This window comes from Hyperolius riggenbachi, chromosome 5 (assembly GCF_040937935.1).
Source record: "Hyperolius riggenbachi isolate aHypRig1 chromosome 5, aHypRig1.pri, whole genome shotgun sequence".
Classification (NCBI taxonomy): Eukaryota; Metazoa; Chordata; class Amphibia; order Anura; family Hyperoliidae; genus Hyperolius; species Hyperolius riggenbachi.
In genome coordinates, this window is record NC_090650.1 from 293,940,939 (window position 1) to 293,962,013 (window position 21,075).

Below are 21,075 nucleotides of genomic sequence, written 5' to 3' on the forward strand. Positions count from 1 at the left end.
AAAAGTAAATTAGCATAGAAACTTTAACCTTGCTTGGTGGGCTAGAAAGGCCATCACAGAGTTACCTTTACTGATGCTGTCAAATTACTGCATTATGGTAAGTACTATATTTTACAATGGAGGATCAGAATATCAAGATGGTTTTTAATCTTGCATTTTCAAACCTATCATTTGTCTCAGATGGCTTAAATGAGCAAACATTCCTTTGGCCTATAGCAGCTCAAAGTGAAAAAAAATAATTGTTTTAAGTACTGTGAAAACGGTTTAGAATGTATATTGGGTTTCTGGTGTTACCCCTGTTCCCACTGGGGATATTTTTCTGTTCCCGCGACATTAATGTTAACCCTGCTGGTCCCAAGGAGAAGAAATGTAAAACAGCAATAAAACTTAACCCCCTTGGCGGTTTGATTCTTTCTGGGTTTTGAGGTCTGAACGCGGTACAATTTTTTTGCACTCTTTTCGACCCTAAAACCCGGAAAAAATCATGCTGCTAGGGAGATCTGCAGCAGTTCAGCACTCACTCACCTCCCTGGGATTCAGTACTGCAGTTCTCCCTCTGTCCTCCGTGTGGCGCTGTAACCCTATAGTGAGATTACTGTCGTCATGATGACAGATGCCGATCTCACCAGGTGGAAGCAGAGCCTTGGAGGAGAGGAAGAAGAATGGCGGCCGACAGGATCTCCCGGGAGGTGAGTGATAAACGCCCGCTGCGCGCATTGCTCTGCATAGACCTCCCGGGGGCTACAACGAGTACAGCTCGGGAGTTACTGCTCCTGATATGTTTTTTCCATCCCGAGCTGTACTCGTGATTTCCGCTAAAGAGGTTTATAGAGATACGATCTCTTCTCACTTGACAAAAAAGGTTAATTTGTTACTTTTTATATTGCTTATCAATTAAAGAATCACTATTGCTAAAAATTGTAACATTTAAAATGCATACTTATTAGATGAAGATTTCTCTTAGAGTAAAATACGCTAGAAATTACGTTTTCCGATGTTGCTGTCACTTACTGTAGGTAGTAGAAATCTGACAGATTGGACAGGTTTTGGACTAGTCCATCTTTTTATGGGGTATTCTCAGTATTTCCTTTATTCTTTACAAAAGTACTGCTTGGAAAGGATCTATTAAAGTGGAATATAACCCTGCATTTCAACTTTGCTCTAAAACATTATTTACAGTATATTATATGCAACCAGCATTTTTTTTTTACTAGACCAGCATTGGAAGGGTTACACAGGGCTTTAAAGTCCCTGGAGATTTTTGCAGACACATCCAAACTTGAGTTAGATACTTTTTGTTTACACAAATGTATCTAAGTGTTTATTGTGACTCATCTCTCTCACTGAGGAGTTGGAGGACAGCCAAAGAGCGTGTAACATTTCTAAATATATACATATAACTAAATAGAATGTAACTATCTGAACGTCTGCACGGAACTTAAAACCTCTGTGTTTAACCCTTCCAATGCTGGTCTAGTAAAAAAAAAAAATGCTTTTTGCATATAATATGCTGTAAATAATGTTTTAGAGCAAAGTTGAAATGCAGGGTTATATTCCGCTTTAAGAAAAGCTGGACAGTCTCCCTACTTGTTTGCACTGACTATTTTGTCAGTTGGACTGAGCTGACTGACTGAGTGCTTTTGTGAATAAAGAATGCCCTGAGAATTCACTTTGTGGATATGGACTAGTCTGAAATCTGTGAGGTCTATCAGACTCTTAGGCCTAGTGCACATCAAAAACCGCTAGCAGATCCGCAAAACGCTAGCGGTTTTTGAAGGTTTTTTTTTCTTATTATTATGAAGCGTTTTGCTAGCGTTTTGCGGTTTTGTGTTGCGGTTTTTTGTGTAGCAGATAACCGCTATTGTTACAGTAAAGCTGTTACTGAAGAGCTACTGTAACAAAAACGCCTGGAAAACCACTCTGATCTGGCGTTTTATCAGGCGTTCTGCGTTTTTCCTATACTTAACATTAGAGGCAGAAACGCTTCCGAAATCCAAAAAATGCTGCAGCCCGGGAGTATGCGTTTCTGCAAAATGCCTACCGCTCTGGTGTGCACCAGCCCATTGAAATACATTAGCCAAGCGAATTTACAGGTGGATGCGGCCGGCGGATCGCATCCAAATCCGCTCGGTGTGCACTGGGCCTCACTGCCTACTTGGAGAGACCGTAACAGAGTGAAAAAGTAATTTATAGTGTATTTTCAGTTACGTTTGGATAGCTATTCAGGTTGAAATCATTCCTAACCAATTCACCACTGAGGGTTTCTCCTCCTATTCATTCGTCAATTATTTTATTTTATATGTATTTTAAAGGGAAGCAAAAAAAAGTAAAACATATTTCTCAGTTTTAACCATTATAGATTATAGTTTTAAAATACTAAGTTCTACTGCAATTAAAACCTACATATTTTATTTGTCCATTTGTCCTGGTTATTATAACATTTAAAGGGACCCTGAGCAGTAGATAAAAATGAAATTGGTACTTACCTGTGGCTTCCTCCAGCCCACCGTAGGTCGCAAGGTCTACCGGCTCCTCCTGGCTCCTCTCCTGGTAACGCTGGCGAATTCATTCCGGGCGACACCTGGGCCAAGTGTCGGCCCAACACTTCCTGAATGGTGATGAAGTCGTGACCGGTAGAGGAGCGAGGACGACGCCGGGGGACCTTGCGGCCTACGGTGGGCTGGAGGAAGCCCCGGGTAAGTACCGATTTCATTTTTATCTAGTGCTCGGGGTCCCTTTAAATGATGTCCATAGTACAATGTATGGCAACAATATTTTATATGGAAATAAAGGTATTTTTTTCCATTTTGTATTTAATTACACTCCCTTATTTACAAAAAAACAATAATAAATCCTCATGGCATCCATACTGAAAATGTAACGTAATGTAATGTAACGATTGATGTACTGTATATTCCGGCGTATAAGACGACTGGGCATATAAGACGACCCCCCAACTTTTCCAGTTAAAATATAGAGTTTGAGATCTACTCGCCGTATAAGATTACCCCTCTTCCAACGCACACCAAATTAAAATAAAAATAAAAAAATCATGTACTGGTGCTGTGTATGAACAGATACTGGTGCTGTACTGTATGTGTTACCCAGTATATAACAGTATATAGTCAATTGACTTGTTGCATTGGTCAACTCTCCTTAAGTAGACTGGTCAGCTCTCCTTGTCTACCTGTTTATCAGAGCGGTATGGAAGAATAGATTGCGCTCCCTCAGCAGGGAGATCTGAGAGGCGGTAACAGGATAGGGAGTATCACCCGGCATCAATGACACCCGGAGTATAAGACGACCCCCAACATTTCAGAAGATTTTCAAGGGTTAAAAAGTAGTCTTATACGCAGGAATATACAGTATTTGCTTTTAAATTCTGTCACTTTGGCTTTGTTTTCCAAATTTTTCTATAGTAACACAACTATTATTTTTGACCATTAGATATCACTGCTTTTTATACTCTAACGAAAGTGAAAGTAGTTTTTTTTTTTTTTTTGCGGTTTTTCAATGTATAATCTCTGCTGTTTGTTACACCAGAGATTATTCATAAATCCGGCAGTTAGATTTGTAAATGGGAACATAATCTGTCCTGCAACTGCCGGTCACGAGTGTGAGCACATTCAAATCAATAGACAAGTATCTATGCCGTGGGGATGGGAACAGTACTCTTGTGGGGACCGCTAGTGGTTAAAATCTTGATTGAAGAGCCCCCTCCGCTTCAAGGTAGCCGCAGCAAGCAATTTTAAAGGGAACCTGAGGTAAGAGACGTATGGATGCTCACATATTTATAAGAATGTAATATTTGAAGAATGTACATTGCCTGGCAGTCCTGCCGATCCAATGTCATTAATACTTTGAGCGATAGACACTAAATAAGCATGCAAATCAGATTTTTCTTATGAAAACCTAACAAGATTAGCTGCGTGATTGTATCAGTGTGATTTAGAAAGTATTAACTGTAAGGCTTGGTGGTGTATTCTCCACAGTCAGCATGCAACGCATGAGCTGACATGAAGGAGGTACACACACTAGCACAAGGAAACAGGCTATCCCTAGTATAGTGGAGGGGAGGACTGACTCCAATACGAGATTGTGGCGCACAGAGCCGGTGCAGATCCGACAGCCACAAACAATACTTTTGCGATAACGTCTCAGCGCAAGGTAGCGCTGAGCGCATAAACCAGAACTGAGGAGATCAGGACAGGTAGACAGAATGAACGCTTGCTAGCTAGCCGCTACTTAGTGACAGCAAGCGTCCACAACAAGACAGACTGGAATGAGGCAGCCAATGCGTTGCAGCGATGGCGTGCCTCACAAAGACAGGACAGGATAGTCAGGAAATAGGAGGATCGAGATAGATGAACGTAACACAGACAAAAATACAATAAGTATGTTTTCCTAGCGTATTACAATTACAGCTATCAATGAAACTATTTGTAACGTCTGACTAACATATGTATATATCGGCAATGAACCGATATATGACATAAGCTGGAACTCTGACTAGGACAGGAGTAATACAGGGAACAGGACTCAGAAGGATTCGCTATCTCTTCGCAGAGATGAACGCAATCCACAAACGGTAACAGAACAGGATTCAGAAGGATTCGTTATCTCTTTGCAGAGATGAACGCAATCCACAAACGGTAACAGAACAGGATTCAGAAGGATTCGTTATCTCTTCGCAGAGATGAACGCAATCCACAAACAGAACCAGGAGCAGGGTAACTAACTCAGCACGGGTGATCACGATGCGCGCAACCTTCCAAAACGTGCTGGAAAGCTGACTAACTGCACACAGGATATAAACAGTTCGTGTACGTATACATCAGCAACACTGATGTATCAACGTAACACGAATACAAGGAAAATAATAAACGTGCTGGTATGCATATATATTGGCAATGAACCAATATATGATGCAAAGACCAGCAAAGTATCTTTAGAACAAGAAACACGATCTGGGGCTGAAGCGACAGCAAGGCAGGCTTAAACTGAAGCTATGAAAACCCGAGGAGTCCTGCAGGAAGCAGATCTTTATACTGAGGTCATCCAATGGGAGCAGACATGCAGATTCCCACACAGGTGAATGATAATCAGTCACAAGCTGACAGCAGGGAAAGGCAGACAAAGCTATGCAGCTTGCATGGAAAGAGATCAGAACTGCCTGAGCTGCAGCACTACTACTTCCAGCAATACCTGCTGCAGCAGCGATCATGACATTAACAGCCTCCATATGTTTCTCACCTCTGGTTCCTGCTAACCATTCCTGCCGCCTGGACATGTTTGTCATGTCCAGGCGGCTGCTGCTGTGCTGTTGCGCGCATTTGCGCATGCCTGTTCATCGATCTAAGTCCCCGGCAGAAAAACTGAAAGCTTCTTATCAGAGGCTGTCTGATCTGAGCTTCTTATCAGAGGCGGTCTTTCTGAGCAAACAAAAAAAGTTTCCCGCCCTCCATAAGCTTCCTGGAAGCAAGCACTTTGCTTCCAGGGCTTAAAAAAATATTCACTGTGGCCATCTTGTGACCAAATAGTAAAACTACATCTACATACATTTTTTTATAAAATAAACTCACATTATTACATTTAAAATTAACTGTTTACTTCCCACACCAAAAATTACATAAATAAAATTTTTAATAAAAAATAAAAAAAAAACATAAATAGTTACCTAAGGGTCTGAACTTTTTTAATATGCACGTGAAGAGGGTATATTACGAACATTTTTTAAATTGTACGTTTGTAAATAATGATGGACGCAAAACTGAAAAAAATGCACCTTTATTTCCAAATAAAATATTGGCGCCATACATTGTGATAGGGGCGTGTGATGATCTGCTCTGCTGTCTGCACAGGCAGACAGCTTTTTGACCATTTTTTTAGGTCTGAGTGCTGCAGGTCTCTGGAAAAGAGACCTGTCTTCATTCTGCAAGTTTCAGAGTTGCTCTGCTGGTGAGGAATGTGCATCCACTTGTCATGCAAATTGCTTAGCTGCTTACTTTGATGGCTTGCAGTATAAATGCCATTTCCTCCCAGAATTCTCTGCTGGTCATGAAGGTTTGTTCCTGCTAACTTTCCTGGAGTCTCAGCCCTCTGCTCATTGCAGGCTATTATTGCTAGCTTAGAGTAGTTTCCCTTTGGGAGTGCTCCTTGCATTCCTATTTAGTGCAGTTAGGTTTGTGTTATATTTATAGTACCTATTCTGTCTTGTCTTGTCCTTGCGATTGCACTGTCGCCAGCAGTTGGCAGTAGTGAATCGTTCTGTCTTTCCGCTGCGATTGTTCTGTCGCCAGCGGCGGCTGACAGAAAATCGCTCTGTCTGTTTGGATCGCACTCGCCCTAGCGTTAGAGGCGGTGGATCTCTCTGTATTTTGTCTTGGAGTTTAACCTCAGCTGCGGTTGCTGCTGGTTACTCCTTCTGTCTGCCTTGTTGTACGGATCGCACTCTCTCTTGCGGAAGAGCAGTGGATTCTTTCAGTCCTGTTCCTGTGTACGGATCGCACTCGCTCTTGCAGAGGAGCAGTGGATCCTATTTGACTTGTTCCTGTTGTCTGTTTGTCTGGAGTAAACGCTTGCTGTTGCCTGAGGTAAGGCAACCGATTAGCAAGCGTTTCTGTTATTTGTTTGTTTGTGTTTTCTGTGTTCTTTTGTTAGGGTTGCCGCGTTTTGTCTCTGTTGTGCTTTTTGTGCGGAGAACGCGCAATTAACGTGTTTTGTCGCTGTTGCGCTTCTCGTGCGGCGACCGCGTTTAGCGAGTGTGTTTGTTATTTTCCTTGGTGTTCGGATTGTTATGGTTTGCTGTGTCGTTCTTACTACACCTATGCTCTGTGTTTGCTCAGTCTTGTGTCGCTATTAGCAATCGCCATCCTGGCGATTGCTTTCCCACTTGGTCTTCGCTGGTGTCTGTTCACCGTCGCCAGGTGGCGACTAGATTGGTGGACATGCATACATCCTGTCTCTGTGCTCACTCTCTTTCACTAGGGGCTATCTTGCCCTATATAGCTTCCCCTTGTACAATTCCTAACTGGCATCTGTGGCGGTGCAGAGGGTTTATTCCTCTGCACTCCACAGCTCCATCTGCCGGTAGGAATTCTCCTCTACAGGTGCATTGCACCACAGCTGGGTTCTGTTATTCAGGCGTTTGTGGAGGATTTCCGCAGTGTCAGTGCACATCTTGTGCGCTGACCATGGAGATATTCCACAATCCTTACAGGGCATAATTTAAATGGTGTAATAACCGGGACAAATGGGCAAATAAAATACATAGGTTTTAATTATGGCAGCATGTAGTATTATTTTAAAGCTATAATGGCCGAAAACTAAGAAGTGGTGAATTTTTTCCATTTTTTTTTTAATTCATGTGAAAATGCATTTATAAAAAAATAATTCTTAGCAAAATGTAACACCTAAAGAAAGCCTACATGGTGGCGGTAAAAAAAACAAGATATAGATCAATTCATTGTGAGAATTAGTGATAAAGTTATTGGCGAATGAATGGGAGGTGAAAATTGCTCTGATGCATGTGAAAAATACCTGCAGGCTGAAATGGTTAAATCTCTCTCTGGGGATATCCATTGGTCCATTAATATGGACCAATGGAAATCCTTCATTGGTGAATTCTCATTGGTTAGATCACTTCCTCCTGGACTCTGAAGGTGGGGATGGGCCCCTTGTTATTGACATTGATAAGAAAAGCTTTGCAATATTTGCCCAGCCTGTGGATTGATATAATTTAGGCAGCACAGCCCTGGACTGGCTGGCCCAGTCGTTCTGGTAAGACCAGCCAACATGAGGATCCAGTATTAAATCAGATTTGGGGTTTGGCATGTTGTTGACAATAAACATCAACTGATTTTTAAAGGGGCACTATGGTTAAATTCTTTGTTTTTAAGTCACTGTAATATTTGTAGGTGTATGTAGAGCATAGTAGGTTACATGTAATGAGGCAGGTGACATTTTTTTTTTACACTGACATACTGCTTGATTACTTTTAGAGTCACGTCGGCAGATTTAGCTTACCGACGCGACTCAGGGCAATCCATTTAGTTGTAGGAGGCATCTGTACCTGCTGAGTTTTGTCGTTACTGGTTACCCCTGTGTGCTGTGCTGTATGGCTTGTTCCTAATCTCAACCGCACAATCTGCACGTTACACAAATCCCCCATCCGCCGTAAAGAGCAGAATTTCATCTGCTGCGCACACTGGACTACATCATCCCTCCTTGGTGGGACGCAACTGCCGTGTGAGGAGGAACGCTGCGCAGCAAGGACCCCTGTAGCGAAGCTGGCAACAATAGGTGTCCGTTTCATTGCCAGCTTCGCTACAGGGGTCCTTGCTGCGCAGCGTTCCTCCTCACACGGCAGTTGCGTCCCACCAAGGAGGGATGATGTAGTCCAGTGTGCGCAGCAGATGAAATTCTGCTCTTTACGGCGGATGGGGGATTTGTGTAACGTGCAGATTGTGCGGTTGAGATTAGGAACAAGCCATACAGCGCAGCACACAGGGGTAACCAGTAACGACAAAACTCAACAGGTACAGATGCCTCCTACAACTAAATGGATTGCCCTGAGTCGCGTCGGTAAGCTAAATCTGCCGACGTGACTCTAAAAGTAATCAAGCAGTATGTCAGTGTAAAAAAAAAAAATGTCACCTGCCTCATTACATGTAACCTACTATGCTCTACATACACCTACAAATATTACAGTGACTTAAAAACAAAGAATTTAACCATAGTGCCCCTTTAAGTTAATAAAGCTGTAAAAGCAGGTAATAACTGATGCATAGTTCATAAGACAGTTCAGGAAAAGCAACAGAAATTGACCTGCATTATGCCTAAAACATCTAACGAATGCTTAGCATCATGCAACAAGCACCACGGAAGTTGCAGCTATCACAACTTTTAACTCCCAGTTGAGGGCCAGTGCACACCAAAAAACACTAGCATAATCGCAAACACTCAGCACTTTTTGAAGTGATTTTTCATAGCGATTCTAGACATAGACCTAGAGATTTTTGGAGCGTTTTGGTGTAGAATTTTATATTTTTATTTACAGTAGAGCGATTTTCCACTTTCCTATACTTAACAATGAGGCTGAATCGCCTTAGAAATCAGAAGAAATGCTGCTCGACCCGCATTTGCGTTTGGGATAAAAAATCACATCCCTCTGATCCATTCCATTTAAATACATTACCCAAGCACTTTTCAAAGCGCTAGCATTTTTAAAAGTGCTCAGAAGCGCTCTTGGTGTGCACCAGCCCTCAATCAGCTTTTATGAGCAATTTTACGGCAGTAGCAAACTTTCTTGCGAGACGTTTAACACGTGCCACTGAATCAGGTCCATATAATCTCAATTCAGGGACTGTCTACTTTTGCAGGACTGCTTCATGATGGATGTCACCTTGTTGGATGAATCAGACTCTCCTTACTGGTGCTTCAGTGCTCCAGTTAAACTTCATGAAAGACAGCAGTCTGAGGTGTCCTATGACTTCATGGGGCAAAGCTTTTACCTGGAACACAAAGATTCAGTGGGAAAGGTCTATGCTCAACTAAACTGGATGAATGAAACCAAGGAATATTTCCTAATAAATCTGGTACTGTACTTAAGCATAGAGAAGCTGAATAACTACTTTGGAACAAGCTACACCGTAAGTAATACTTTTTCTGTTCATTTGACTGCTTAGTTTTTAAGCAAGATCTAAACTCAGAAAATTACATCAATACCTTAGATACCAGTTTCTTTATTTCATAATTATGTAAACTCTTCTGTTGCTTAATTTCCCTAAGTGCACCAGACTTTGATCTCAAAGGATTTGTGAGTTATTCTGCTAGCAATGTGGATTAGCAATGTAAATTAGCAAATAATATAAAAGTAATCATACTGAGATCTATGGCTGAATTAGTGATTAATATCAGCCTATGGTCCAGGAGAGTAAGGAGGAGACGAGGCAGAAATGGGTTAATCAAGTGAAAGGAAATAAAAGAACTGAAAGTCCATTCTAAAACAATGGGTGTAACCCTAGCAAAAGGGAAAGATGTAGAGGAGGTATTGGAAATTGGTTTGTCAGGTCAAGAAGAGAGCGTCAGAAATATTATTAACTCGTTTTCTGATTACCTGAAGTCTCAAGACATATTAGTAGTAAAAGGATGTTCAGGAATTTTTATTATTAAGTATTTATATAGCTCCAAACTCTGGTGCAGCTCTGCACGGAGAGTACATTGTCTCGGCACATAATCTAATCCCTACCATAGTCTTATGTCTATGTATGTATGAGGCCAATTTAGGGGGGAACCAATAAACTTATCTGTATGTTTTTTTGGGGATGTGGGAGGAAACTGGAGTGCCCAGAGGAAACCCACACAGACACAGCGAGAACATACAAACTCTTTGCAGATGTTCTTGTAAGACCACTATCACCAAAGATTGGTCAATTTAAAATCTGTGTGTATAATACATATAACGTATAAATTTGTCCCAGAGCAAAAAGCACTTATTGTTTTCTCCTATGTCACTGTAACTCACAATAGGTTATACCGTCTTTCCCCTAATTTAAGACCTACCCCGAAAGTAAGGCCTCCCTTATATTTCAAGCATGCTTGAAATATAAGGCCTACCCCGAAAATAAGGCCTAGCTGGGGGGGGGGGGGCGCTGTGTGTATGGGGAGGTGCGTGGACTCTTACCGCACCTCCCTTGTGGCTGCGTCCCCCTCCGTTCCTGGTAATTCCTCCGGTGGCAGCGGCATTGTAATGGATCTGTGAGGGCGCCCTTTGATCTTCACGCAGTACGCCAGGCCGGCTCTGCGCTGACGCTCTCTTCCTGTCATCATGTGCGCCCGGCAGATGCGTCCCAGGCGCACATTGATTAATCAATGTGCGCCTGGGACGCATCTGCCGGGCGCACATGATGACAGGAAGAGAACGCCAGCGCAGAGCCGTACTGGCGTATTGCGTGAAGATCAAAGGGCGCCCTCACAGATCCATTACAATGCCGCTGCCACCGGAGGAATTACCAGGAACGGAGGGGGACGCAGCCACAAGGGGGGTGCGGTAAGAGTCCACGCACCTGCCCATACACAAAGCGTCTAGCCCCACCCACCCCCCAAAATAAGCCCTAGCACACATTTCCTCCCCAAAAAGAATATAAGACAGTGTCTTATATTCGGGGAAAGACGGTAGAATTCTGACTGTTTTTTGGGCAAGTCCATCTCCATATGGGGGATTTTCAGGATCTTCTTTGTTTTCAAAAGCACTTACTAAACAGCAGTTACTCAGTTCAGCTGTCAAAATCGTGTGCAAATGAGTAGGGAGGCTGGCCGGCATCTTTCTATAGATCCTTTCCAAGAGTCCCCCATGAAAAAAATAGACTAGTCCAAAACCTTTCAGATCTGTCAGATATTTATCACCTACTGTAAGAGACAGCAACATAGGAAAAAAGTAATTTATAGTGCATTTTACTCTGGAACAAATGTACACCTTAGATGTGTGTGTACACAAGTCCGTGTATTTTTAATTTTGATTAGCTATGTTAAAAATAAATGTTTAACCACTCTGCGACCGTCTAGCGCAGGATGGAGGCCGCAGAGTGGCTCTCTTGTTCCTCAGTCACGCCATATGGCATCTCGCGAGAAGCAAGATTAAATGGGAGCTTGCACGAGCTCCCATCAGTAAACAAAGCCGGCTTCAGTGCTCAGCCTGCCAGCCCGTGATCGGAGCTGACAGGCTGATTTTTTTATTTACAGGCAAAAATATATTTATATAGCGCTGCGATCTCCCGCAGCACTGTACAGAGGACAGCCTTGTCACTTAATTGTCCCCCGGAATTGCTCACAAGCTAATCCCTGCCATAGACCTATATCTATGTATGTATCATGTAGTGTATGTAATGTAGTCTAGGGCCAATTTAGGGGGAGGGAGGAAAATAAAAAATGAAGCAGCAATCAAATACCACCAAAAGAAAGCCCTATTTTTGAGAAGAAAAGGGGGTAAAATTAATTTGGGTGCTAAATTGTATGACCAAGCAATAAACTGTTAAAATTGTGAAGTGGCAAATAGTAAAAAAAATCGCCTGGTCAGTAGGGGAGTATAAACCTCTGGTCCTCAAGTGTTTAAAATGGCCCTATAAAATAGTTTATAAAAACTGCCCTATTTTTTTTTTAAACATTGCCAGTCAACTAGATCTCTTTGGGTTCAGTAGTTCCTGAATCAAACACCTAAAAAACCATGGGCTTATGTGACTTTAGTCCTTATTTGCATACTTGTTCTAGGCCAGCCGCTTCATGTTTAGAGGCACAGGTTCAGCAGGACTGCCAGTCAATTTGTAACTATAAAAAGGGAATAAATGTGTCAGCCTTCAAATCTTTTCACTTCAAAGCCATTTTAAAGGGAATCTAAGGGGAAAGACGTATGAAGGCTGACATACAGTATTTATATCCCTTTAAACAATGCACATTGCCTGGCTGCCCTGCTGGTCCCCAGCCTCCAATATTTTTAGCCAAAGACCCTGAACTTACATGCAGATCAGATGTTTCTGACAAATTAATTAGCTGCATGCTTGTTTCAGGTTCTGTGATTCAGACACTACCGCTACCAGAAAGATCAGCAGGACTGCCAAGTATCTGTTATTGTTAGATATAAATATGGCAGCCTCCATATGTATCTCACCTTGGGTTGCTTGTTAAAAGACTGGATGTGTCAATGGGATAAGAACATATGGTAACACTGACTAGCAGATCCTGGAGGCTAATCATTTTGAAATACCATATGAGTAGGCAGGAAGCATGTAAGTTGGGGATGAAAAGAGACATACCCACATTTACATGCCTTAAGGCAAACCTGAACTGACAATAAACTTATGAGATAAACCATTGTATCTATAGTCCTCCTCATGAATAGTATTTTTAAAGATATAAAAGTTTTATACATACCTGGGGCTTCCTCCATCCCCCTCCACACCGATCGCTTACACGTACAATCCTGGTAGAATCCCCATTAGCTTGGCCAGTCGTGCGTAATGTGCATGCCCGGGTGTGTGCATGCGCCTGCCGTACTCCCATGACGGACAGCGCTCTGCGCCTGCACAGTACTATTGCGCCAGCGCAGAACACTCCCAGCCGTGGGAGGAAGATGGGGATGTCCTGACTGGTCAAGCTAACGGGGCTTCTACTGGCAGAACGAGGAGGTGGAGGAAGATCAGGTATGTATAAAGCTTTTATATCTTTCGTCTCAAGTACCCGTTAAGGTTTCCTTCCAAGGTACAAATAGGACTTATGGGTAATGGAACAGGATGACCGGGTTTTGATGGAAAGTGAAATGTGGACTACTGGTAAGGGCCCAGCAATTGCTTCATGTAAGCAGGGGCGTAACTAAAGGGGAGCAGCCCCTGTGATCACAGGGGGGGCCAGAGCTGTAGGGGCCCCAACTACTAACCTTTCCTTCCTCCGATACAGGGGACTATACTTCAGTTCAGGCTATTTTTTTGTGGCTACACTTGTAATGGGTGTGAAGGTCATGATTGCCACACCTGTTATATGCCCCTTGTGAGATGGGCCCCAAGGCTATGAAGGGCACCAAGGGGAGGCAAGGGAAGGAGTGTGAACATTGGGGGGTCCCATCAACGCTTTGCTGGGTGACCCCATTAATTGTAGTTATGTTAGGCAGTAAATGAAGGCAGAAAGCAGTAGGAAAGGTTTAGGCTACTTTAGGGTTAGACATGGGTGTGGATCCTAAAATCCTGTATGTCAAAATCAACCAAAAAAAACTGCTTCTCATATGGATGGACATCCAGAGTACTGGCAAGAAAAACAAATGTGTTCAGTTAAAGCTAATACAGTGGGTTGCAAAGGTATTCGGCCCCTTTGAAGTTTTCCACATTTTGTCATATTACTGCCACAAACATGAATCAATTTTATTGGAATTCCACATGAAAGACCAACACAAATTAGTGTACACATGAGAAGTGGAACGAAAATCATACATGATTCCAAACATTTTTTTTACAAATCAATAACTGCAAAGTGGTGTGTGCGTAATTATTCGGCCCCATTTGATCTGAGTGCAGTCAGTTGCCTATAGACATTGCCTGATGAGTGCTAATAACGAGTGCACCTGTGTGTAATCTAATGTCAGTACAAATACAGCTGCTCTGTGAGGGCCTCAGAGGTTGTCTAAGAGAATCTTGAGAGCAACAACACCGTGAAGTCCAAAGAACACACCAGACAGGTCAGGGATAACGTTATTGAGAAATTTAAAGCAGGCTTAGACTACAAAAAGATTTCCAAAGCCTTGAACATCCCACGGAGCACTGTTCAAGTGATCATTCAGAAATGGAAGGAGTATGGCACAACTGTACACCTACCAAGACAAGGCCGTCCACCTAAACTCACAGGCCGAACAAGGAGAGCGCTGATCAGAAATGCAGTCAAGAGACCCATGGTGACTCTGGACGAGCTGCAGAGATCTACAGCTCAGGTGGGAGACTCTGTCCATAGGACAACTATTAGTCCTGCACTGTACAAAGTTGGCCTTTATGGAAGAGTGGCAAGAAGAAAGGCATTGTTAACAGAAAGCATAAGAAGTCCCGTTTGCCGTTTGCCACAAGCCATGTGAGGGACACAGCAACCATGTGGAAGAAGGTGCTCTGGTCAAATAAGACCAAAATGGAACTTTTTGGCCAAAATGCAAAACGCTATGTGTGGCAGAAAACGAATACTGCACATCACTCTGAACACACCATCCCCACTGTCAAATATGGTGGTGGCAGCATCATGCTCGGGGGGTGCATCTCTTCAGCAGGGACAGGGAAGCTGGTCAGAGTTGATGGGAAGATGGATGGAGCCAAATACAGGGCAAATTAGGAAGAAAACCTCTTGGAGACTGCAAAAGACTTGAGACTGGGGCAGAGGTTCACCTTCCAGCAGGACAATGACCCTAAACATAAAGCCAGGGCAACAATGGAATGGTTTAAAACAAATCATATCTATGTGTTAGAATGGCCCAGTCAAAGTCCAGATCTAAATCCAATTGAGAATCTTTGGCGAGATCTGAAAACTGCTGTTCACAAACGCTGTTCATCTAATCTGACTGAGCTGAAGCTGTTTTGCAAAGAAGAATGGACAAGGATTTCAGTCTCTAGATGTGCAATGCTGGTAGAGACATACCCTAAAAGACTGGAAGCTGTAATTGCAGCAAAAGGTGGTTCGACAAAGTATTGACTCAGGGGGCCGAATAATTACGCACACCCCACTTTGCAGTTATTTATTTGTAAAAAATGTTTGGAATGATGTATGATTTTTGATCCACTTCTCACATGTACACCACTTTGTATTGGTCTTTCACGTGGAATTCAAATAAAATTGATGCATGTTTGTGGCAGTAATGCGACTAAATGTGGAAAACTTCAAGGGGGCCGAATACTTTTGCAATCCACTGTAGTCTGCATGTGAGGAGCTCACATGGAGACATAGAGCACAAATTAAAAGAAAAGAGAATAAAAAACACCTACAGAAATACAGAGCTTGTTGGTTTCATATATCAATACATTTGAGGGCAAGCCCAAGAGCCACAACAAGGGGTCTCATTATGTCTGTGCTGGTGGTACAAGTAATTACTACATCTATAGTGAGACAATTATCTGGATGGACAAAAAGCTGCAGAATGAACCTAACTTACCTGTGAGGAGCTCCAGGGGCAGCCGGTCACACACAGTCATTTGTATTCCACAGTAATTTGCAAGGTCGCCACCCTTGTGCTTTGTATTCTATGTCTGTGCTGGTGATGGTTGCTAAATAAAAGTTCTGAAGCAAAGTGGATTGGTGCACCGTCTGCTACTCTCTTTGGTACATTTGTATTCTGGGGTACTGGTACCAGCTTTAGATGGAAGAAGCAAATCTTCTTCCTGGCTGGAAGTCGAGGAAGGATTTCAGAACTCAGGCATCAGAAGACTTTGTATGGGAAGAGCTCCAGGAAATGATACATTTCATATTGGTAGAGTAAATCATGTGTTCCAAAGGTGATCCAGCGTAGCAACTCTGTTTCCTAAACAGTACTTCAGTTTATCCCCTCTAAATCATTAAAGTGCTTCAAATCTAGTTAGTTGAAAGATTATTGCCCTACTACCATTAGGAGTATTTTGAAAAAACAGGCCGGATACTGTGACCTTAAAGAAAACCTGAACTGAAAATTAAAAGTCAAAATAAGCATACACAAGTCATACTTACCTTCCATGTAGTCTACTCCTCACTGTCTTTCTCCTGTCCCGCGTCCTGTTTGTTCATTGTGAGCAAGGGAATTTTCCGCCCTCCATTTTGAAAATAGACATTACCCACAACAGCTTTCTGGTCAGCACACAGTTAAACTGTAACATCGCCCACTTGAGCCATAGGGAAACATTGACATTACCTGGTACATCAGTTTTCCTCTCAGCTATAACTGACAGCAACTGATATTTTACTGACAGCAACTGATATATTTCAGATCTGACAAAATATTGTCAGAACTGGAAGGGATTATTGTCAGAAGAAAATGGTGAGCTTCTGAGAGGAACTGATGGCAAGGTAACTATGTAATGTTTATTTGAAGTTACCTCATGTGTTTATTTTAAATATTTTTGCTCAGTACAGGTTCTCTTTAAGGAATGCAAACATGTATAATAATAGGGTGTTGTAAGTGACATTTTAGTGACAGATATGCAACAAGCAATGGCCATTGCCTTTCTATAAACATTGAAATAGCCCATGCTTCCATTTAGTTGTGAACTGATAAAATATACGCTGTGGTGTACAGTTCAGGGGCTAGCTGACTGGAAGAACAGCAAAATACAGAATATTGAACGTCCACATTTGTTATGACAGGGTTCTTGTATTTGTTACATATCTCATTGAAATTAAAAAAAATGTATTCACGTTATAAAACAATGAGATGGATGTACTAAAACTTGACAACACTGAAGCACCCAAGTCATCCACAAAACCTGGGCTGCATTTTTTTTTAAATGCCTATTCGATGGCAAAGGTCTGCAGCCCTCACCTACCTCAAATAATGGGCAAAAGATATCAGTGGCTATATATGCCAAGCTAACAACATCCTATCAAACGGTAGGTAGGTTGTTAGAAGAGCAATTTCAGCTTTAGTGTCATTGGAAAACTTGGCTGCAAACTGGAATGCAAAAACATTTTTAAAAAATTAAATAATAAGTTTGTCTAAATGAGTACCGATATGTTTGTAGCAACTATAAATGACAGTGGAGTTTTTCTTTAACTGCTCTGATGATAAATGCTTTGAGCTTACAGAAACTAGAAAAAAGGATCAGGCAGGGGGAAAGGGAAAGAGAAATCCAGCATAGACCTTTGCTGAACATGCTATTGGAAATTTGGGTTGATGTTAGGACACCGAAATAGATTTTATATATCTTCAACATATCAGATATATCCGATTTGTCTTATGCAGCAATGAAGGGAAGCAGAGACAGATACATTTTGAGTATTGCCTATACACTTTAACCACTTGAGGACTGCTTTGTTAAAGAGAACCCGAGGTGTGTTTAAAGAATGTTATCTGCATACAGAGGCTGGATCTGCCTATACAGCCCAGCCTCTGTTGCTATCCCAAACCCCACTAAGGTCCCCCTGCACTCTGCAATCCCTCATAAATCACAGCCGTGCTGTGAGGCTGTGTTTACATCTGTAGTGTCAGTCTCAGCTGCTCCCCCGCCTCCAGCATAGCTCCGGTCCCTGCCCCCGTCCCTTCCCTCCAATCAGCAGGGAGGGAAGGGATGCAGGCGGGGACTGGGAGTTCTGCAGGAGGCGGGGAGAGCAGCAGACTGACACTATAGAGATAAACACAGCCAGCTCTGACAAGCTGTTTGTCAGCAGCGTGGCTGTGATTTATGAGGGATTGCAGAGTGCAGGGGGACCTTAGGGGGGTGTGGGATAGCAACAGAGGCTGGGCTGTATAGGCAGATCCAGCCTCTGTATGCAGATAATATTCTTCAAACCCACCTCGGGTTCTCTTTAAACCCCCCTAATGACCATGCCAATTTTTACTAAATGGGCCACTGCAGCTTTAAGGCCTCGCGGCACATACACAGTGAATCCAGCGCAGGAGACTTGGGCACACAGGGAGTAACTTTGGCGCTGTCAGAAGTTACTTTTAAAACACAATAATTATTTCATTCCCCACCATCCATGGCGGCCTGGAGGGGGAATAGTATTTAACCCGGCCGGGATTTGTGCAGCAGCTGGATCAGCCATATACCGGCTGTATCCTGCGCCCAAGTCTCCTGCACGATTCCTCTCGTACACCTCGCTGCAGGGCCGCACAACTCGGCACACAAGTGATTCTCCTCCCCCCTTTTCTCCCCACCAACAAAGCTTTCTGTTGGTGGGGTCTGATCGCTCCACCAATGTTTATTTATTTTTTGGGGGTAAATATTTTTATTTTTTTAATAAATTTACTTATTTTTAATTCTCCCTCCCCCAGTGAGCCTATCACTGCGATAGGCTTCAGCCTGTGCTGTACATAGTTATTAGACGGCGGTTTCACAGTCTAACAGTCTCCGAGGACTAAAAGCAGAGTGGAGCTCCGTCATCTGCGATCCCCATTCCAGGCCATTCATGCCAATCGGCGTGGAGTGGTCCTGGGGCTGCCGCCGCGTTAATGCCAAATGGCGTGGAGCGGTCGGCAGGTAGTTAACATATAACCATAAGGTCATGTGACTTACAATTTACAAATGTGTTTAAATAGGTTATTATCGTATAAACAGTCACTTTACATACCTCTATATATAATTTTTCCGTTTGAGCTTGTTGTTGGGCAGTCTCTAAATTCCATTAGTCCCTGGTAGAGAAAATTTAATCAAAACTGGTGCAAAGTGAAGCAGATGACAAAATCAAGGATTCTGATTGGTTCTGACCTGAGCAATAGGCTTTACATTTGCACTAATTTTGCTTCAATTTTCTTTGCACAAGTTTTGTTAAATCTCACTTCTGAGCTAACGCTATGTCCATTTAACTGTTATTAAACCGTAATGCTCAATGGGGAGCGCTTGGAGTTTTACATCGCATAGTTCAACATTAACCCGTCATACTCCACAACAATTTTTTTTTTATGCAGCCTGGAGTTGGCCCAATCTATACTGACAGTCAGAGCAGGTTCATCCACCAGGCAACCTAGGCCGGTGCCTGGGGCCTAGTAGGTGTCAAGGAGCAAACCGGCTACCTTCTCTGACTTCTCTCCATTTACCAAGTAGACCACAAGGAGGCCCCAAATGTACTACCTTGCCTAGGACCCCATTACATGTTAATCCATCGTTGCTGACAGCAGTTGTATGTGGTCGGACCGGTTACGAGCTGCATCCAAATTGCAACTAAATTTGCATCAAGCAGGAAAAATATAGAAAAGTGTTATCTTCTCGGCAGTAGGAAAAGTTATTAACCTGTCAAAAGAAGGACATTTAAACACCACTGTGGGTTGCATGTACCTTTCTGTCTGTAGTAATGTAATTGAAACCACAGGGAAATGAGTATATACCATAATGTCTACATTAGATGCACAGCAGCCAATGGGTAGAACATGCAAAAACCTAGGACAGTGATCTGCAAACTTGGCTCTCCAGGAACTACAAGTCCCACAATGCATTGCAGGAGTCTGACAGCCACAGTCATGATTCATAAAGGCAAATGCATTGTGGGACTTGTAGTTCCTTAACAGCTGGAGAGCCAAGTTTGAAGATCACTGTCCTAGGAGATTGTTTCTAAAGAGTTGCTACTGAGAGCTGCAGATCATATTTTAATCTTTAACCTTTCTATGTTTCAGGATGCACCTCAGTGAACCAAGAAGAGTTTTATTTTTTTCCACGAAGCCCTCTTTATTTTTAAATCAAAAACTTTATTATTACTTCTGCAGTAGTCATTTCAAATGCTATGTGAGGATGCACGCAGAAAAAAAATGGTACAAACGAATGTTCAAGAGTAACCTCCTATTTTATATAAGTGATGTACAGCATAGTTAAGTTGAATGAGGTTGAGCCTAAATTTGGCTTTTATTCTTTCACTAGTAAGGTAAATTATAGCTTGAATGTGGAAGAAAACCTACGAGACAAGATTGCAGTAGATTTATGTTGCTCTCCGATGGGAAGGCGTTTAGGGTTTTAAATATTTAGATGTGTTGCTTTTAAGCTGTGTTGAAGCAGCTATACAAATAGTTTTCCTTTTGTTTGCCTGTTGTAGCAGGCCTAGATTTGCTTGGAATAATAGGCAAGTTCATCTTTGTAAGTGTTTCTGTTTCATTTAACTCCGGTGCAGAAATATTTCAGCTCCGTTCTTTTCAGCTGGCCTTTTCTCTGTTACAAAAGGTTTGGAGATATTATTTATGACCTTATGTATCTGGTGCACGTTGCAGTAAAGTATGCTTATTTGTTCGGTAAAAAGAGAAGAATAAAAAGGAATACACAGTGTATAAAGTTTTGTCACGCATTTGTTATTTTTGTTTGAGTTACAGAGATTTGTTTATCACTGAATTATATTGAACTTCCAAAATTTAAAGCTGAAATTATTATTTTATTTGGTAAAGAAGTATTTATTTTAAAAAAAATGCCAACAAAGACAGCAATCTTGTAAACTATATCAAGAATATAAAAAGTATGGTATAAAGCACCACACACCTATGGTTAAAAGTAAAAAAAAAATATTTTATTTGATTAATGAAAAGTGTACGTTTTAAATAAGAAAATGTAAAGCATCCTCTTTACAATATGTACACCCAAAATAGCCACCTCCCATTCTGGAATATGCCCCACTATAAAAACAAATAGAACACAGGTGAGCCTGCATACATACTCTCCAGTGCATAACCAACTGTCTACTAAAGGACCTTTGTTTTTGCACATAGATATTATTATTGTTATCATTATTCATTTATAAAGAGCCAACATTTTCCGTGGAGCTGTACAAAGAAAGAAACAAACAAACATGGGGTGCATAATAATGGTGGGGGGGGGGGGGGGGGTGTTAGCTTAAGGACCGGCAATCTCCAAACAATATGACTGAGAAAGTAGTTTTTACTCGATTCTGCAATTA

The 21,075-nt window shown here is 42.1% G+C and overlaps 1 protein-coding gene across 2 annotated transcripts in view; it reads left to right on the forward strand.

Annotated features, from left to right (window-relative positions):
* Nucleotides 1-20,459, forward strand: part of FBXO15 (F-box protein 15) — a 172,236-nt gene extending 151,777 nt beyond the window's left edge. For both annotated transcript variants that reach the window (XM_068234671.1, XM_068234672.1), the window contains 2 exons: nt 9,381-9,650; nt 19,814-20,459. In XM_068234671.1, the coding sequence (XP_068090772.1) occupies nt 9,381-9,650; nt 19,814-19,828 (285 nt within the window). In that variant the 3' untranslated portion in view covers nt 19,829-20,459. The remainder of the gene's footprint in view (nt 1-9,380; nt 9,651-19,813) is intronic.
* Nucleotides 20,460-21,075: the final 616 nt, after the last annotated feature.